The 15307-nt window shown below is 46.3% G+C and overlaps 1 protein-coding gene across 1 annotated transcript in view; it reads left to right on the top strand.

Moving 5' to 3' along the window:
• Positions 1 to 15080, top strand: part of LOC138979676 (uncharacterized) — a 44472-nt gene extending 29392 nt beyond the window's left edge. The window contains exons 2-10 of the mRNA XM_070352431.1: positions 8561 to 8668; positions 9972 to 10071; positions 10489 to 10648; positions 10890 to 10926; positions 11071 to 11166; positions 12202 to 12297; positions 13301 to 13384; positions 14161 to 14256; positions 14961 to 15080. Of these exons, the coding sequence (XP_070208532.1) occupies positions 8561 to 8668; positions 9972 to 10071; positions 10489 to 10648; positions 10890 to 10926; positions 11071 to 11166; positions 12202 to 12297; positions 13301 to 13384; positions 14161 to 14256; positions 14961 to 15080 (897 nt within the window). The remainder of the gene's footprint in view (positions 1 to 8560; positions 8669 to 9971; positions 10072 to 10488; positions 10649 to 10889; positions 10927 to 11070; positions 11167 to 12201; positions 12298 to 13300; positions 13385 to 14160; positions 14257 to 14960) is intronic.
• The last annotated feature ends 227 nt before the right edge of the window (positions 15081 to 15307 follow it).

Genomic DNA, 15307 nt, shown 5'->3' with positions numbered 1-15307 from the left:
ATGTTAGCATCCAGTTAAAGAGGCAACTTTCAGATGGTAGGGATGGACAGAAGCGGAGAGCTCGCCAATTAAACTGCGCCCTCCTTTTTGGAGCGCGAATCTTAAGAAATGTGATTTGATTGGCTAACTATTTTTACCAGCCAATCAATCCTTAACTTGAGCGTTCATTTTAGGCGCCTTCACTTATTTCGCCCTCCTTAAATGAGCGCTCCGTTTGGGCCCATTTGCCCTCTCATAATCAATTCTATGAGAGGGCAAATGGGCCCAAACGAAGCGCTCATTTAAGGAGGGCGAAATAAGTGAAGGCGCCTAAAATGAGCGCTCAAGTTAAGGATTGATTGGCTGGTAAAAATAGTTAGCCAATCAAATCACATTTCTTAAGATTCGCGCTCCAAAAAGGAGGGCGCAGTTTATTTGGCGAGCGGCTATAGATTCGCGCTCCAAAAAGGAGGGCATTTTGCTCGCGCGTTGTCCAAAAACTTGGAATGGAAAAATTGTCGGAACGAAACCAGTCATTGCTTTCCAAAATGGCGGTTGGTCCGGTGTCAGAATAATGTGACTGGGTGAGACATGAAGCCTGTGCTGCGACTTCTGTCTTGTGTGTGGCGCACTTTAAATGTCAAAGCAGCACCGCCCTGATATGGCCCTTCACGTGGTCGGCTGGGCGTTAAGCAAACAAACAAACAAACAAACAATCGGTACCAACAAAATTGTCACAATTACCGCGTAAAAGGACACACTGTAGTTTAGAATTAGTAACAATCTAAGCCATGATAATCAGCACTGGTGTCCGGCAAGCACCAACAGATACAACAGCACGTGTATGCATCTTGAAGTAATAAGACCTTGAAGTAGGCCAAGAGTTTACACTATGCATTATGTGATGCTTTAATTCAGCTGCCTAACTGTGGAACTTTGCAAACTGATGTGTGAGGACCGTTTCACAAAACAGACAAAACACCCTCTCAGTTATTTACAAAAATCAGTTCCAGAATGTGCGTGTTCCTTTTCCGTCTCAACAAATTAATGTCATCTGAGGGAAAAACGAATCATTGTCGCTTCCGCCCTCAGTTATAATTGCCTGAACATAATAGGAAATGCAACGTGTAGTCTTCCGCCTGATTTTTAGTCAAGATATCTCGACACAGAATGTTTCTTTCTTTTTTTCTTTTTATGTTCACAAGCTCACATAAAATCATTTATGCAACACTCAGTCACAATAAGACCAGACCCGAGTTGTGATTGAAATGGGCACTTTATTAAATAAAGCTCCAGAATGAATAAAAACCACGCTCAATGTCCAAAATAAGGAGAGAAAAAAAGAGCCCAAAACCTTTTTTGGGGCAAACACACTGTTTAAGCCCCACAAATATTTGTCCTTATTTTTTATGAAGCTTAATTTGTGCCCCTTATTTTATGCTCCACAAATACAGTTTGTGGCCCACAAAACCAAAATGTGTCCCAACAAAATACACTCGACTCCACTTAGCTCGACCCCGCTTAGCTCGTCCGCCGTTTAGCTCGTCGCCATATTTTTTCCCCGGGCTGACGTCCTTCTTTGTATCTGTAAAATTAAGCTGGTTAGCTCGTCCGCCGGTTAGCTCGTCCGCCGCTTTGCTCGACCAAACTTTCCAGTCCCAAGGCATGGTGTGACGTCATTTACGCCGGATAGCTCGTCATAACGACATTGTGTCGTCAGCGATGACGTCTTCTGACAGGATGACAGTAACAAAAGAACGTTCCATAAACTGCCAGACTTTTCGAATTGAATGTCAAAGTAGAAAACATGCGCTGTTTATCTGATTTTGCTACTTTGTTTCAATTTTCTCCCACTTATTAGTAGGTACAATGTACACACAAAACTTTCTTTGTATGACTAATTAGAATAATGTTTGGACAATGACACCTGTCAATCATTTCTGGCATCCATCTGTCACTCAGTCCTAGACAAATGCCAATCGTTGGGTAGTCTCACAACGCAGAAAAGATGCAAACGAAACGAAAGGTGCAGGGTCTTTCCCTGAAAAGGAAAATGGAAGTTATTCAAATAATGGAGGACAATCCAAGCAAACTCCTAAAGACCATAGCAGACGATCTTGATATCCCACGAACGACGTTGTCCTCGATCAAGAAAGATAAAGTTAAGATCAAACAGCAGTATAATAGCGGCGAACAAAAAGCATCACGGTTCCGAATCTCTCTCTCTCTCTCTCTCTCTCTCTCTCTTTCTCTCTCTCTCTCTCTCTCTCTCTCTCTCTCTCTCTCTCTCTCTCTCTCTCTCTCTCTCTCTCTCTTCTGCCTATCTCTCTGTTATTTTCATAGTAACACATGTTACAAACCCAATATGCGAAACGAATATAAACTCTATCAACATCTTACCGAGTCTATGAACAGAAATTCGTCATTTGACCATTGCACATCATAGCTCCTACTCCATGGTGATGAAAGGATTACTTCTGGTTTGTAGACACGGTAAAATGTCATGTTGTGAACAAAGGGCTATTCGAGGATGATCTACTAGATTGATAGTTATCTCAGAACCTGATACACCCGTTTACAAGTGTTTATGTGCTTTTAATATTGGTCTGGACGAATTCGCCGGATAGCTCGTCGCAGCATATCCCCCAGGGAAATTGGACTCCGTTTACCTCGTCCGCTGCTTAGCTCGTCGGCCGGTTAGCTCGTCGCGAATTTTTCGGTCCCGAGAGGGACGAGCTAAGCGGAGACGACTGTAAGCTCAAAAAATTGTGAGGCACATTTGCAGTTTGTGGGCCACAAATGTGTGCCCTTATTTTGTTGGATTAATGACAATGAATGCCAAGGATATGCCCCCCCCCCCCCCCCCGGGTGTCTTTAAAGGACTTGTGAAAGGTGAATTGATCAGATACATTCGCACCAACAACAACATAACCACACAGAACAAGGAAACTGATTTATTCCTTTCAAAACTCCTTGAGAGAGAATATATACCGGACGAACTGGAGTTAATCAAACGGGAAGTCTTGAACATATTAAGAAACACACTTCTAAAACAAAAGAGAGACCATCCCACCAAAAACAAAGCTCCACCACTCCTCATAGACTGAGCAGGGACCTATATTAGATAATATTAATATAGGTCTATGGACTGAGACACCTTAAAAATAAACTCTTGAAACACTGGAAGCTGATATTCTACAAGACACAGCCTGTACCGGCTTGTTCTCTAAACCTCCCCTTGTTGCCTATGCAAGACACAGGAACTTGAAAGATCATCTTGTTAAAACCTCTTAATAGTCTACTTGCCAAAAAGACTTAGAGTACCTGGAAATGTCTGTTCCTGTATACTTTTATGACGGAAATGTAATCTACAGAGTATGTAGAGTCAAATTAGCTTGGTTGCCTAAAGTTGCACTTTGGGAAATTCTCAGAATCCAAGATGGCCGCCCAACGGTAAGGCGAAAATACAATATTTAGTCAAGTAGCTGTCGAACTCACAGAATGAAACTGAACGCAATGCCATTTTTCAGCAAGACCGTATACTCGTAGCATTGTCAGTCCACCGCACATGGCAAAGGCAGTGAAATTGACAAGAAGTTGCGCTAAGAAGGATAGCACGCTTTTCTGTACCTCTCTTTGTTTTAACTTTCTGAGCGTGTTTTTAATCCAAACATATCATATCTATATGTTTTTGGAATCAGGAACCGACAAGGAATAAGATGAAAGTGTTTTTAAATTGATTTGGACAATTTAATTTTGATAATAATTTTTATATATTTAATTTTCAGAGCTTGTTTTTAATCCGAATATAACATATTTATATGTTTTTGGAATCAGCAAATGATGCAGAATAAGATAAACGTAAATTTAGATCGTTTTATAAATTTTTATTTTTTTTTTACAATTTCCAGATTTTTAATGACCAAAGTCATTAATTAATTTTTAAGCCACCAAGCTGAAATGCAATACCGAAGTCCGGGCTTCGTCGAAGATTACTTGACTAAAATTTCAACCAATTTGGTTGAAAAATGAGGGCGTGACAGTGCCGCCTCAACTTTCACGAAAAGCCGGATATGACGTCATCAAAGACATTTATCAAAAAAATGAAAAAAACGTTCGGGGATTTCATACCCAGGAACTCTCTGACACCATTCTCACTCTGGCAATAACTCTGACACAATCAATTTCACTCTGTCACTCACTCTGGCACCACCAGTCTCACGCTGGCACTCACTCTGGCACAAGTCTCACTCTGGCACTCACTCTCACACACTTAAGTACTTATCACTCTGGCACCGACTGTGGAACAATCATTCTCACTCTGGCACTTGCTCTGGCACCATCTTTCTCACTCTGGAACCACAATTGTCACTCTGGCACTCACTCTGGCATCTTCATTCTCACTCTGGCACTCACTCTGGAACCACCAATCTCACTCCGCCACTCACTCTGGAACCACCCTTCTCACTCTGGCATCACCATTTTCACTCTGACACTCACCCTGGTACCACCATTCTCTGGCGAACACACTGGTTATCTACCTACCCGTCTACCTGCCTGCTTTCTCTCGTTCATTGTCTGCCTGCCTGCCTGTCTGTCTGTCTGTCTGTCTGTCTGTCTGTCTCTCTCTCTCTCTCTCTCTCTCTCTCTCTCTCTCTCTGTCACTGTCTCTGTGTCTGTCTGTCTGTCTGTCTGTCTGTCTCTCTCTCTCTCTCTCTCTCTCTCTCTCTCACTCTCTCTCTCCTCTTCTGTTTGAGGTAGAAACCTGTTTTTGATACGATCGTTGAAATAGGGGAGAGGGTTCTGGGGGAGGGGTGCGGAAGGGGAGAGGTTTTGTAACTTGATTAACAGAGGACCTGGATTAACCTCCACCGATGAACACACACGCACACACACACACACACACACACACACAACCCGCACACACACACACACACACACACACACACACACACAGACATACAAACACACACAAACACACACACACACATACACCCATGTAAGCTTACACACACACACACACACACACACACACACACACACACACACATGTTTTTCTCACGAGTCTGAGTGGAACTCACATGACATATCAGACTCAAGTGTGCTGCATGTGACCTGTTTCGGAAAGCCAATCGCCAGTTAGTTTACTCACCTGGACAGTTGACACTGTGTATTTTCACAGGGATCTTTCGCCGGATGGATTTAAACAGTGCGCTGATGAAGACTGGTGTTTGCGCGGAGAACTGTCCCAGGACGGATGGAAACCTACAAGTGTGTCCAAGCTGCTGACGTCAACTCCAGGACAACCGACGGATGGAGCGAGTAAGTGATTTCGTTTTTTTGGCTCTCAATGTTAGTTTTGCTGTCACAGTGTGGGGGGGGGGGGGGGGCGGTTGAACATACTGCTGCATCTGTAGCTGCAAGTGTGTTTTGTCTGGTAACAGTGGGGAGGGTTGGGGTGTACATACTGCTGTAACTGTAGCTGTAGGTGTAGGTGTTTTTTGTCCTGTTACAGTGGAGGGGGGGGTGTACATACTGCTGTATCTGTAGCTGTAGTTGTGTTTTGAGCTGTTATACTGGGGGGGGGGGGGTGTACATACTGCTGTATCTGTAGCTGTTAGTGTGTTTTGCACTGTTACGCGGGGGGGGGGGGGGGGAGTTGTACATACTGCTGTATCTGTAGCTGTATGTGTGTTTTGTACTGTTATACTGGGGGGGTTGTACATACTGCTGAATCTTTAGCTGTAAGTGTGTTTTGCACTATCACACTGGGGGGGGGGGGGGGTATACATACTGCTGCATCTGTAGCTGTAGGTGTGTTTTGTACTATTACAAACGGGAGGGGGGGGGTATACATACTGCTCAATCTGTAGCTGTAGGTGTCGGTGTATTATTTCCCGTTACGGGGGGGGGGGGGGAGGGGGTTGTACATTCTGCTGTATCTGTAGCTGTAGGTGTTGTGTACTGGTAACTGGGGGGGGGGGGGGGGCGGGGTGTTCATACTGCTGTATCTGTAGCTGTAAGTATGTTTTACCCCTGTTACATGGGGAGGGGGGGAAGGGGGGGTGTACATACTGCTGTATCTGTAGCTGTAGGTGTGTTTTGTACTGTTACAAAGGGGGGGGGGGGGCGGGTGTACATACTGCTATAAATGTAGTAGATGTAAGTGATTCTTGTACTGTTTCACTTGGGGGGGGGGGGGGGAATTGTACATACTGCTGAATCTGTAGATGTAGGTGTGTTTTGCACTGTTAGACCGGGGGGGGGGGGGGGGCGGGTGTACATACTGCTGTGTCTGTAGCTGTAGGCGTGTTTTGTGCTGTTACACCGGGGGGAGGGGGTGTACATACTGCTGTATCAGTAGCTGTATGCATGTTTTGTGCTGTTACACCGGGGGGAGGGGGTGTACATACTGCTGTATCTGTATCTGTAGGTGTGTTTTGTGTTATTACACCCGTGGGGGGGGGGGGTATAAATACTGCTGTACCTGTAGCTGTAGGTGTGTTTTGTGCAGTTACACGGGGGGGGGGGGGGCATACATACTGCTGTATCTGTATCTGTAGGTGTGATTTGCACTGTTACACTGGGGGGGGGGGGGTATACATACTGCTATATCTGTAGCTGTAGGTGTGTTTTGCACTGCTACACTGGGGAGGGGGGATATACATACTGCTGTATCTGTAGCTGTGTTTTGCACTGTTACACTGGGGGGGGGAGGGAGGGGGTATACATACTGATATATCTGTAGCTGTAGGTGTGTTTTGCACTGTTACTCTGGCAGGGGGGGGGGTATACATACTGCTGTATCTGTAGCTGTAGGTGTGTTTTGCACTGTTACACTGAGGGGGGGGGGGGTGATATACATACTGCTGTATCTGTAGCTGTAGCTGTGTTTTGTGCTGTTACAGTGGGGGCGGGGTGTGTGTGTACATACTGCTGTATCTGTGACATTTGGGCAGAAACACGGGAGAAGATGTACGTGTTTTCAATGTTCTTTTAATTTTTGTGTTTGTGTTTGTTGTTGTTGTTGTTGTTGTTGTTGTTGTTGTTGTGTGGGTTTTTTTTTAGAAATAGTCTGAGATGCTACAGGTCTGAAAGTATGCTTCCCGTCAAAACTTTAAGGGAAGCAACCCCACAAAAAAGTGCTTCCTCAGTGCGTTGGTAAGTGGGCTAGTCCATGTGAGTTATCTCCCCTATGGCGTGTGTGACGTCACTACCGCTCCACAGGACGTGGTCTAGTCATACGATTTGATAGAATACATAGACACTATTATTGCGGGGCTGGTGGGAGGGAATTAACTATGTGATTCGGGTAAATATATTAATCAAATGAAAATGTATTATTAAAATGTTCGATTAAATTACATATTTTTACTCCGAGTCACATATAAGCAGAAAGCTTCAACAAGGCGGTGGGAACCTATTGATATACTATTGGTATGAAGCGGACTTGACCCGCTCCTGCTGCCACAAGGCGGGCAGAGAACGGGAGCCGTCCTGTCTAGTTCCGGCGACGTTTCTCAAGAATTGATGAAACGTCGTCTGACTTCCAAAAAGCTGTTCGTAGAACATCGTAGAGTCTTCCTGAACTGAGGATTGCTAGAGGCGATGCCCAAGTTCTAGAATCGTGCACTCTTGAAAAGAGAGCTCTGAAAGTTCTAAAGAAGACGAACCTTGTCTTCGATAGAAAACGAGAGTAGTTAAGCTAGTATCGGTGAGAACAACGAACAAAAACATGTGCGTCTACCTTTCGGATCGAACGAAGGGAGTTCCAGCCGACCAGGAGTGTAACCCTCCGGGGAGTGGAGCACTGATGGAGTTGAGCTTGAGTAAGCCACGGTACCATAGTCTCAACGAGGTAGCTGCTAAATTGTTCGTAATGAACCTGAGACAAGAAGACGTGTCTCTTGTTTGCTGTCTGGAGGCAGGACAAAATGTCGAGCCTAATTCTGGAATTTTCTAGACTTCTACACCGAAGAATCGTTGAAAATGTCTTAAAACCAAAACCTAACTGTTGCTGTTGTTCCTGCTGCTGTTTTTCAATTGCTGCTGTGGTGATGGTGCTGCCGTTCAAGTGTTTTGCTTTTGCTGATTTTGTGCGTGTAGTTGATGCTGATGCTGTTCTTGTAATTGTTGTTATTGCTTCTGTTAGTGGTTTTGATGTTGTTGTTGTTGCTGTTGTTGATGATGCTATTTTTGTTGTTGTTTTTGTAGCTCAGGTACTTGCTGCTGGTCTTCTAGCTGTTCTTTTTCTTGGTGCTGTGTCGGTGGTGCTAATGCTGTTGTCGTTGTTGTTGTTGTTGTTGTTGTTGTTGTTGTTCTTGTTCTTGTTCTTGGTGTTGTTTTTGACGTAGTTGCTGTTGTTGTTGTTCTTCTTCTTGTTGTTGCTGAGGTTGTTTTTGTTGAGGTTGTTGCTGTTGCTTCTGCTGGTGTTCTTTCTCTTGGTGCAGTTGTGGTTTTGCTGCTCGGCTGTTCCAGTTGTGTTGTTGTTGCTAACTTTGTGATTTTGTTGATGCTGATGCTATTTAAGTGATTGTTATTATTGCTGTTGCTATTGATGCTGATGTTGGTGTTGTTGCAGTTTGGAGAAACACTGGAGCAGACCCTGGAGCAGACACTGGAGGAGACACTGGAGGAGACACTGGAGGAGATACATAGGAAGAGACAAATTGGAGGAGACACACCGTCCGTCCGTCCGTCCGCCCGCGCGTCCGTGTGGCTAGCCTTCCGTCCGCGCGTCCGTCCCCGCGTCCGTCCGCGCGTCCGCCTAGGAGACACGCTGGAGCAACCATTGGAGCAGACATTGGAACAGACACGAGAGGAGACGTTGGAGCAGACACTGCAGGGGACACTGCTCGTTTTCACAGATACACTAACAATCTCTGTTTCTCTGTCCCTCACAGACACTGGAGCAGACATCGATGCAGATACTGGAGCAGACATTGGAGGAGACTTTGGAGCAGACATTGGAGCAGACATTGGAGGAGACTCTGGAGCAGACAATGGAACAGACACTGGAGGAGACTCTGGGGCAGACATTGGAGCAGACATTGATATTGGAACAGACACGGGAGGAGACGTTGGAGCAGACACTGCAGGGGACACTGCTCGTTTTTACAGATACACTAACAATCTCTGTTTCTCTGTCCCTCACAGACACTGGAGCAGACATCGATGCAGATACTGGAGCAGACATTGGAGGAGACTTTGGAGCAGACATTGGAGCAGACATTGGAGGAGACTCTGGAGCAGACAATGGAACAGACACTGGAGGAGACTCTGGGGCAGACATTGGAGCAGACATTGATATTGGAACAGACACGGGAGGAGACGTTGGAGCAGACACTGCAGGGGACACTGCTCGTTTTCACAGATACCCTAACAATCTCTCTTTCTCTGTCTCTCACAGACACTGGAGCAGACATCGATGCAGACATTGGAGCAGACATTGGAGGAGACTCTGGAACAGACATTGGAACAGACACTGTAGGAGACATTGGAGCAGACAATGCAGGAGACATTGGAGCAGACGCTGGAGGAGACATTGGCGCCGACACTAAAGCTAGCACACTGGAGGAGTTGTAAGTTTTTGCAGTTTCTGTTATCTTAATAGTTGTTCTTGTTGTCAATGTTAATGATAATGTTAATGTTGTTGTTGTTGTTGTTGTTGTTAATGTTAATATTGCTTCTGCTGCTGTTGTTGCTGATGCTGTTATTGTAGTTGTAGTTGTTGTTGTTGTTGTTGTTGTTGTTGTTGATGTTGATGTTGATGTTGTTTTTGTTGTTAGTGTTGGTGTTGTTTTTTGTTGAGGTTGTTGCTGTTGCTTCTGCAGGTGTTCTTTCTCTTGGTGCGGTTGTGGTTTTGCTGCTGCTGCTCTGCATTTGCAGTGGTGTTGTTGTTGCTAACTTTGTGATTGTTGTTGATGCTGATGCTATTTTGGTGATTGTAATTGTTGCTGTTGCTATTGATGCTGATGTTGGTGTTGTTGCAGTTTGGAGAAACACTGGAGCAGACCTTGGAGGAGACACTGGAGGAGACACTGGAGGAGATACATTGGAGGAGAAAAATTGGAGGAGACACACCGTCCGTCCGTCCGCCCGCTCGCCCGTGAGGCTAGCCATCCGTCCGCGCGTCCGTCCCCGCGTCCGTCCGCGCGTCCGCCAAGGAGACACGCTGGAGCAGACATTGGAGCAGACATTGGAACAGACACGGGAGGAGACGTTGGAGCAGACACTGCAGGGGACACTGCTCGTTTTCACAGATACACCAACAATCTCTGTTTCTCTGTCCCTCACAGACACTGGAGCAGACATCGATGCAGACATTGGAGCAGACATTGGAGGAGACTCTGGAGCAGACAATGGAACAGACACTGGAGGAGACTCTGGGGCAGACATTGGAGCAGACATTGGAACAGACACGGGAGGAGACGTTGGAGCAGACACTGCGGGGGACACTGCACGTTTTCACAGATTCACTAACAATCTCTCTTTCTCTGTCCCTCACAGACACTGGAGCAGACATCGATGCAGACATTGGAGGAGACTCTGGAGCAGACATTGGAACAGACACTGTAGGAGACATTGGAGCAGACAATGCAGGAGACATTGGAGCAGACGCTGGAGGAGACATTGGCGCCGACACTAAAGCTAGCACACTGGAGGAGTTGTAAGTTTTTGCAGTTTCTGTTATCTTAATAGTTGTTCTTGTTGTCAATGTTAATGATAATGTTAATGTTAATGTTGTTGTTGTTGTGGTTGTTGTTTTTGTTGTTGTTGTTCTTGTTAATGTTAATATTGCTTCTGCTGCTGTTATTGTAGTTGTTGTTGTTGTTGTTGGCGTTGTTGTTGATGTTGTTGTTGATGTCGATGTTGTTTTTGTTGTTGGTGTTGGTGTTGTTTTTGTTGAGGTTGTTGCTGTTGCTTCTGCAGGTGTTCTTTCTCTTGGTGCGGTTGTTGTTTTGCTGCTGCTGCTCTGCATTTGCAGTGGTGTTGTTGTTGCTAACTTTGTGATTGTTGTTGATGCTGATGCTATTTTGGTGATTGTAATTGTTGCCGTTGCTATTGATGCTGATGTTGGTGTTGTTGCAGTTTGGAGAAACACTGGAGCAGACCTTGGAGGAGACACTGGAGGAGACACTGGAGGAGATACATTGGAGGAGACAAATTGGAGGAGACACACCGTCCGTCCGTCCGCCCGCTCGTCTGTGAGGCTAGCCATCCGTCCGCGCGTCCGTCCCCGCGTCCGTCCGCGCGTCCGCCCAGGAGACACGCTGGAGCAGACATTGGAGCAGACATTGAAACAGACACGGGAGGAGACGTTGGAGCAGACACTGCAGGGGACACTGCTCGTTTTACAGACACACTAACAATCTCTGTTTCTCTGTCCCTCACAGACACTGGAGCAGACATCGATGCAGACACTGGAGCAGACATTGGAGGAGACTCTGGAGCAGACATTGGAGCAGACATTGGAGGAGACTCTGGAGCAGACAATGGAACAGACACTGGAGGAGACTCTGGGGCAGACATTGGAGCAGACATTGGAACAGACACGGGAGGAGACGTTGGAGCAGACACTGCAGGGGACACTGCTCGTTTTCACAGATACACTAACAATCTCTCTTTCTCTGTCCCTCACAGACACTGGAGCAGACATCGATGCAGACATTGGAGCAGACATTGGAGGAGACTCTGGAGCAGACATTGGAACAGACACTGTAGGAGACATTGGAGCAGACAATGCAGGAGACATTGGAGCAGACGCTGGATCTGGAGGAGACACTGGCGCCGACACTAAAGCTAGCACACTGGAGGAGTTGTAAGTTTTTGCAGTTTCTGTTATCTTAATAGTTGTTCTTGTTGTCAATGTTAATGATAATGTTAATGTTGTTGTTGTGGTTGTTGTTGTTGTTGTTGTTAATATTGCTTTTGCTGCTGTTGTTGCTGATGCTGTTATTGTAATTGTTGTTGTTGTTGGCGTTGTTGTTGATGTTGTTGTTGATGTCGATGTTGTTGGTGTTGGTGTTGTTTTTGTTGAGGTTGTTGCTGTTGCTTCTGCAGGTGTTCTTTCTCTTGGTGCGGTTGTGGTTTTGCTGCTGCTGCTCTGCATTTGCAGTGGTGTTGTTGTTGCTAACTTTGTGATTGTTGTTGATGCTGATGCTATTTTGGTGATTGTTATTGTTGCTGTTGCTATTGATGCTGATGTTGGTGTTGTTGCAGTTTGGAGAAACACTGGAGCAGACCTTGGAGGAGACACTGGAGGAGACACTGGAGGAGATACATTGGAGGAGACAAATTGGAGGAGACACACCGTCCGTCCGTCCGCCCGCTCGTCCGTGAGGCTAGCCATCCGTCCGCGCGTCCGTCCCCGCGTCCGTCCGCGCGTCCGCCCAGGAGACACGCTGGAGCAGACATTGGAGCAGACATTGGAACAGACACGGGAGGAGACGTTGGAGCAGACACTGCAGGGGACACTGCTCGTTTTTACAGATACACTAACAATCTCTGTTTCTCTGTCCCTCACAGACACTGGAGCAGACATCGATGCAGACACTGGAGCAGACATTGGAGGAGACTCTGGAGCAGACATTGGAGCAGACATTGGAGGAGACTCTGGAGCAGACAATGGAACAGACACTGGAGGAGACTCTGGGGCAGACATTGGAGCAGACATTGGAACAGACACGGGAGGAGACGTTGGAGCAGACACTGCAGGGGACACTGCTCGTTTTCACAGATACACTAACAATCTCTCTTTCTCTGTCCCTCACAGACACTGGAGCAGACATCGATGCAGACATTGGAGCAGACATTGGAGGAGACTCTGGAGCAGACATTGGAACAGACACTGTAGGAGACATTGGAGCAGACAATGCAGGAGACATTGGAGCAGACGCTGGAGGAGATATTGGCGCCGACACTAAAGCTAGCACACTGGAGGAGTTGTAAGTTTTTGCAGTTTCTGTTATCTTAATAGTTGTTCTTGTTGTCAATGTTAATGTTAATGTTGTTGTTGTTGTTGTTGTTGTTAATGTTAATATTGCTTCTGCTGCTGTTGTTGCTGATGCTGTGATTGTAGTTGTTGTTGTTGATGTTGATGTTGTTTTTGTTGTTGGTGTTGGTGTTGTTTTTGTTGAGGTTGTTGCTGTTGCTTCTGCAGGTGTTCTTTCTCTTGGTGCGGTTGTGGTTTTGCTGCTGCTGCTCTGCATTTGCAGTGGTGTTGTTGTTGCTAACTTTGTGATTGTTGTTGATGCTGATGCTATTTTGGTGATTGTTATTGTTGCTGTTGCTATTGATGCTGATGTTGGTGTTGTTGCAGTTTGGAGAAACACTGGAGCAGACCTTGGAGGAGACACTGGAGGAGATACATTGGAGGAGACAAATTGGAGGAGACACACCGTCCGTCCGTCCGCCCGCTCGTCCGTGAGGCTAGCCATCCGTCCGCGCGTCCGTCCCCGCGTCCGTCCGCGCGTCCGCCCAGGAGACACGCTGGGGCAGACATTGGAGCAGACATTGGAACAGACACGGGAGGAGACGTTGGAGCAGACACTGCAGGGGACACTGCTCGTTTTTACAGAAACACTAACAATCTCTGTTTCTCTGTCCCTCACAGACACTGGAGCAGACATTGGAGGAGACTCTGGAGCAGACATTGGAGCAGACTCTGGAGCAGACATGGGAGCAGACATTGGAGGAGACTCTGGAGCAGACATTGGAACAGACACTGGAGGAGACATTGGAGCAGACAATGCAGGAGACATTGGAGCAGACGCTAGAGGAGACATTGGCCGACACTAAAGCTAGAACACTGGAGGAGTTGTAAGTTTTTGCAGTTTCTGTTATCTTAATAGTTGTTCTTGTTGTCAATGTTAATGTTAAAGTTAAAGTTGTTGTTGTTGTTGTTAATGTTAGTGTTGCTTCTGCTGCTGTTGTTGCTGTTGCTGTTATTGTTGTTGGTGTTGTGAAGGTTGCTCCTGCTGTTGTTGCTCACACCCACACCGACACACTCTCTCTGTCTCTGTCTCTTTTTGTGTCTCTGTCCCTCTCTCTCTCTCTCTCTCTATCTTTCTGCCTACACACACGTACATTCTCGTTTCGACAGATACACCAACTCTCTCTCTCTCTGTCTCAGTCTCTCACAGGCACACCAACACTCTTCTCTTTCTCTGTCTTTCCCAGACACTGGAGCAGACATGGATGCAGTCACCAGAGGAGACATTGGAAGAGACTCCTGCGCAGACAGTCATTGGGGCTGAAACACAGGAGCAGATGTACGTATTATTTAAATTGATGTTATTTTTTTGTTGTGAGTTGTGTTGTTGTTGTTGTTGTTGTTGTTGTTGTTGTTGTTGGCTGTTGTTTTGTTTTGTTTTGTTGACGCTGTTGTGTTGCTGTTGTTCCTACTGCTGTTTTTCACTTGGTGCTGTGGTGATGGTGCTGCTGTTCAAGTGTTTTGCTTTTGCTGATTTTGTGCGTGTAGTTGATGCTGATGCTGTTCTTGTAATTGTTGTTATTGCTTTTGTTAGTGGTTTGGATGTTGTTGTTGCTGTTGTTGATGTAGTTGTAGAGGTTCTTGCTGCTGGTCTTTCGGCTGTTCTTTTTCTTGGTGCTGTGTCGGTGGTGCTGATGTTAACTGTTGTTGTTGTTGTTTATTTGGTGTTCAACGTCGTTTTCAACCATTCAAGGTTATATCGCGACGGTTCTTGTTCTTGGACTTGTTCTTGGTGTTGTTGTTGTTGACGTAGTTGCTGTTGTTGTTGTTGTTCTTCTTGTTGTTGTTGAGGTTTTTGTTGTTGAGGTTGTTGCTGTTGCTTCTGCAGGTGTTCTTTCTCTTGGTGCGGTTGTGGTTTTGCTGCTGCTGCTCTGCATTTGCAGTGGTGTTGTTGTTGCTAACTTTGTGATTGTTGTTGATGCTGATGCTATTTTGGTGATTGTAATTGTTGCTGTTGCTATTGATGCTGATGTTGGTGTTGTTGCAGTTTGGAGAAACACTGGAGCAGACCTTGGAGGAGACACTGGAGGAGACACTGGAGGAGATACATTGGAGGAGAAAAATTGGAGGAGACACACCGTCCGTCCGTCCGCCCGCTCGCCCGTGAGGCTAGCCATCCGTCCGCGCGTCCGTCCCCGCGTCCGTCCGCGCGTCCGCCCAGGAGACACGCTGGAGCAGACATTGGAGCAGACATTGGAACAGACACGGGAGGAGACGTTGGAGCAGACACTGCAGGGGACACTGCTCGTTTTCACAGATACACTAACAATCTCTCTTTCTCTGTCCCTCACAGACACTGGAGCAGACATCGATGCAGACATTGGAGCAGACATT

Source organism: Littorina saxatilis, linkage group LG1 (assembly GCF_037325665.1).
Source record: "Littorina saxatilis isolate snail1 linkage group LG1, US_GU_Lsax_2.0, whole genome shotgun sequence".
Lineage (NCBI taxonomy): Eukaryota > Metazoa > Mollusca > Gastropoda > Littorinimorpha > Littorinidae > Littorina > Littorina saxatilis.
The sequence above is the reverse complement of the archived record's forward strand: the minus strand, read 5'-3'. Positions and strand labels throughout refer to the sequence as shown.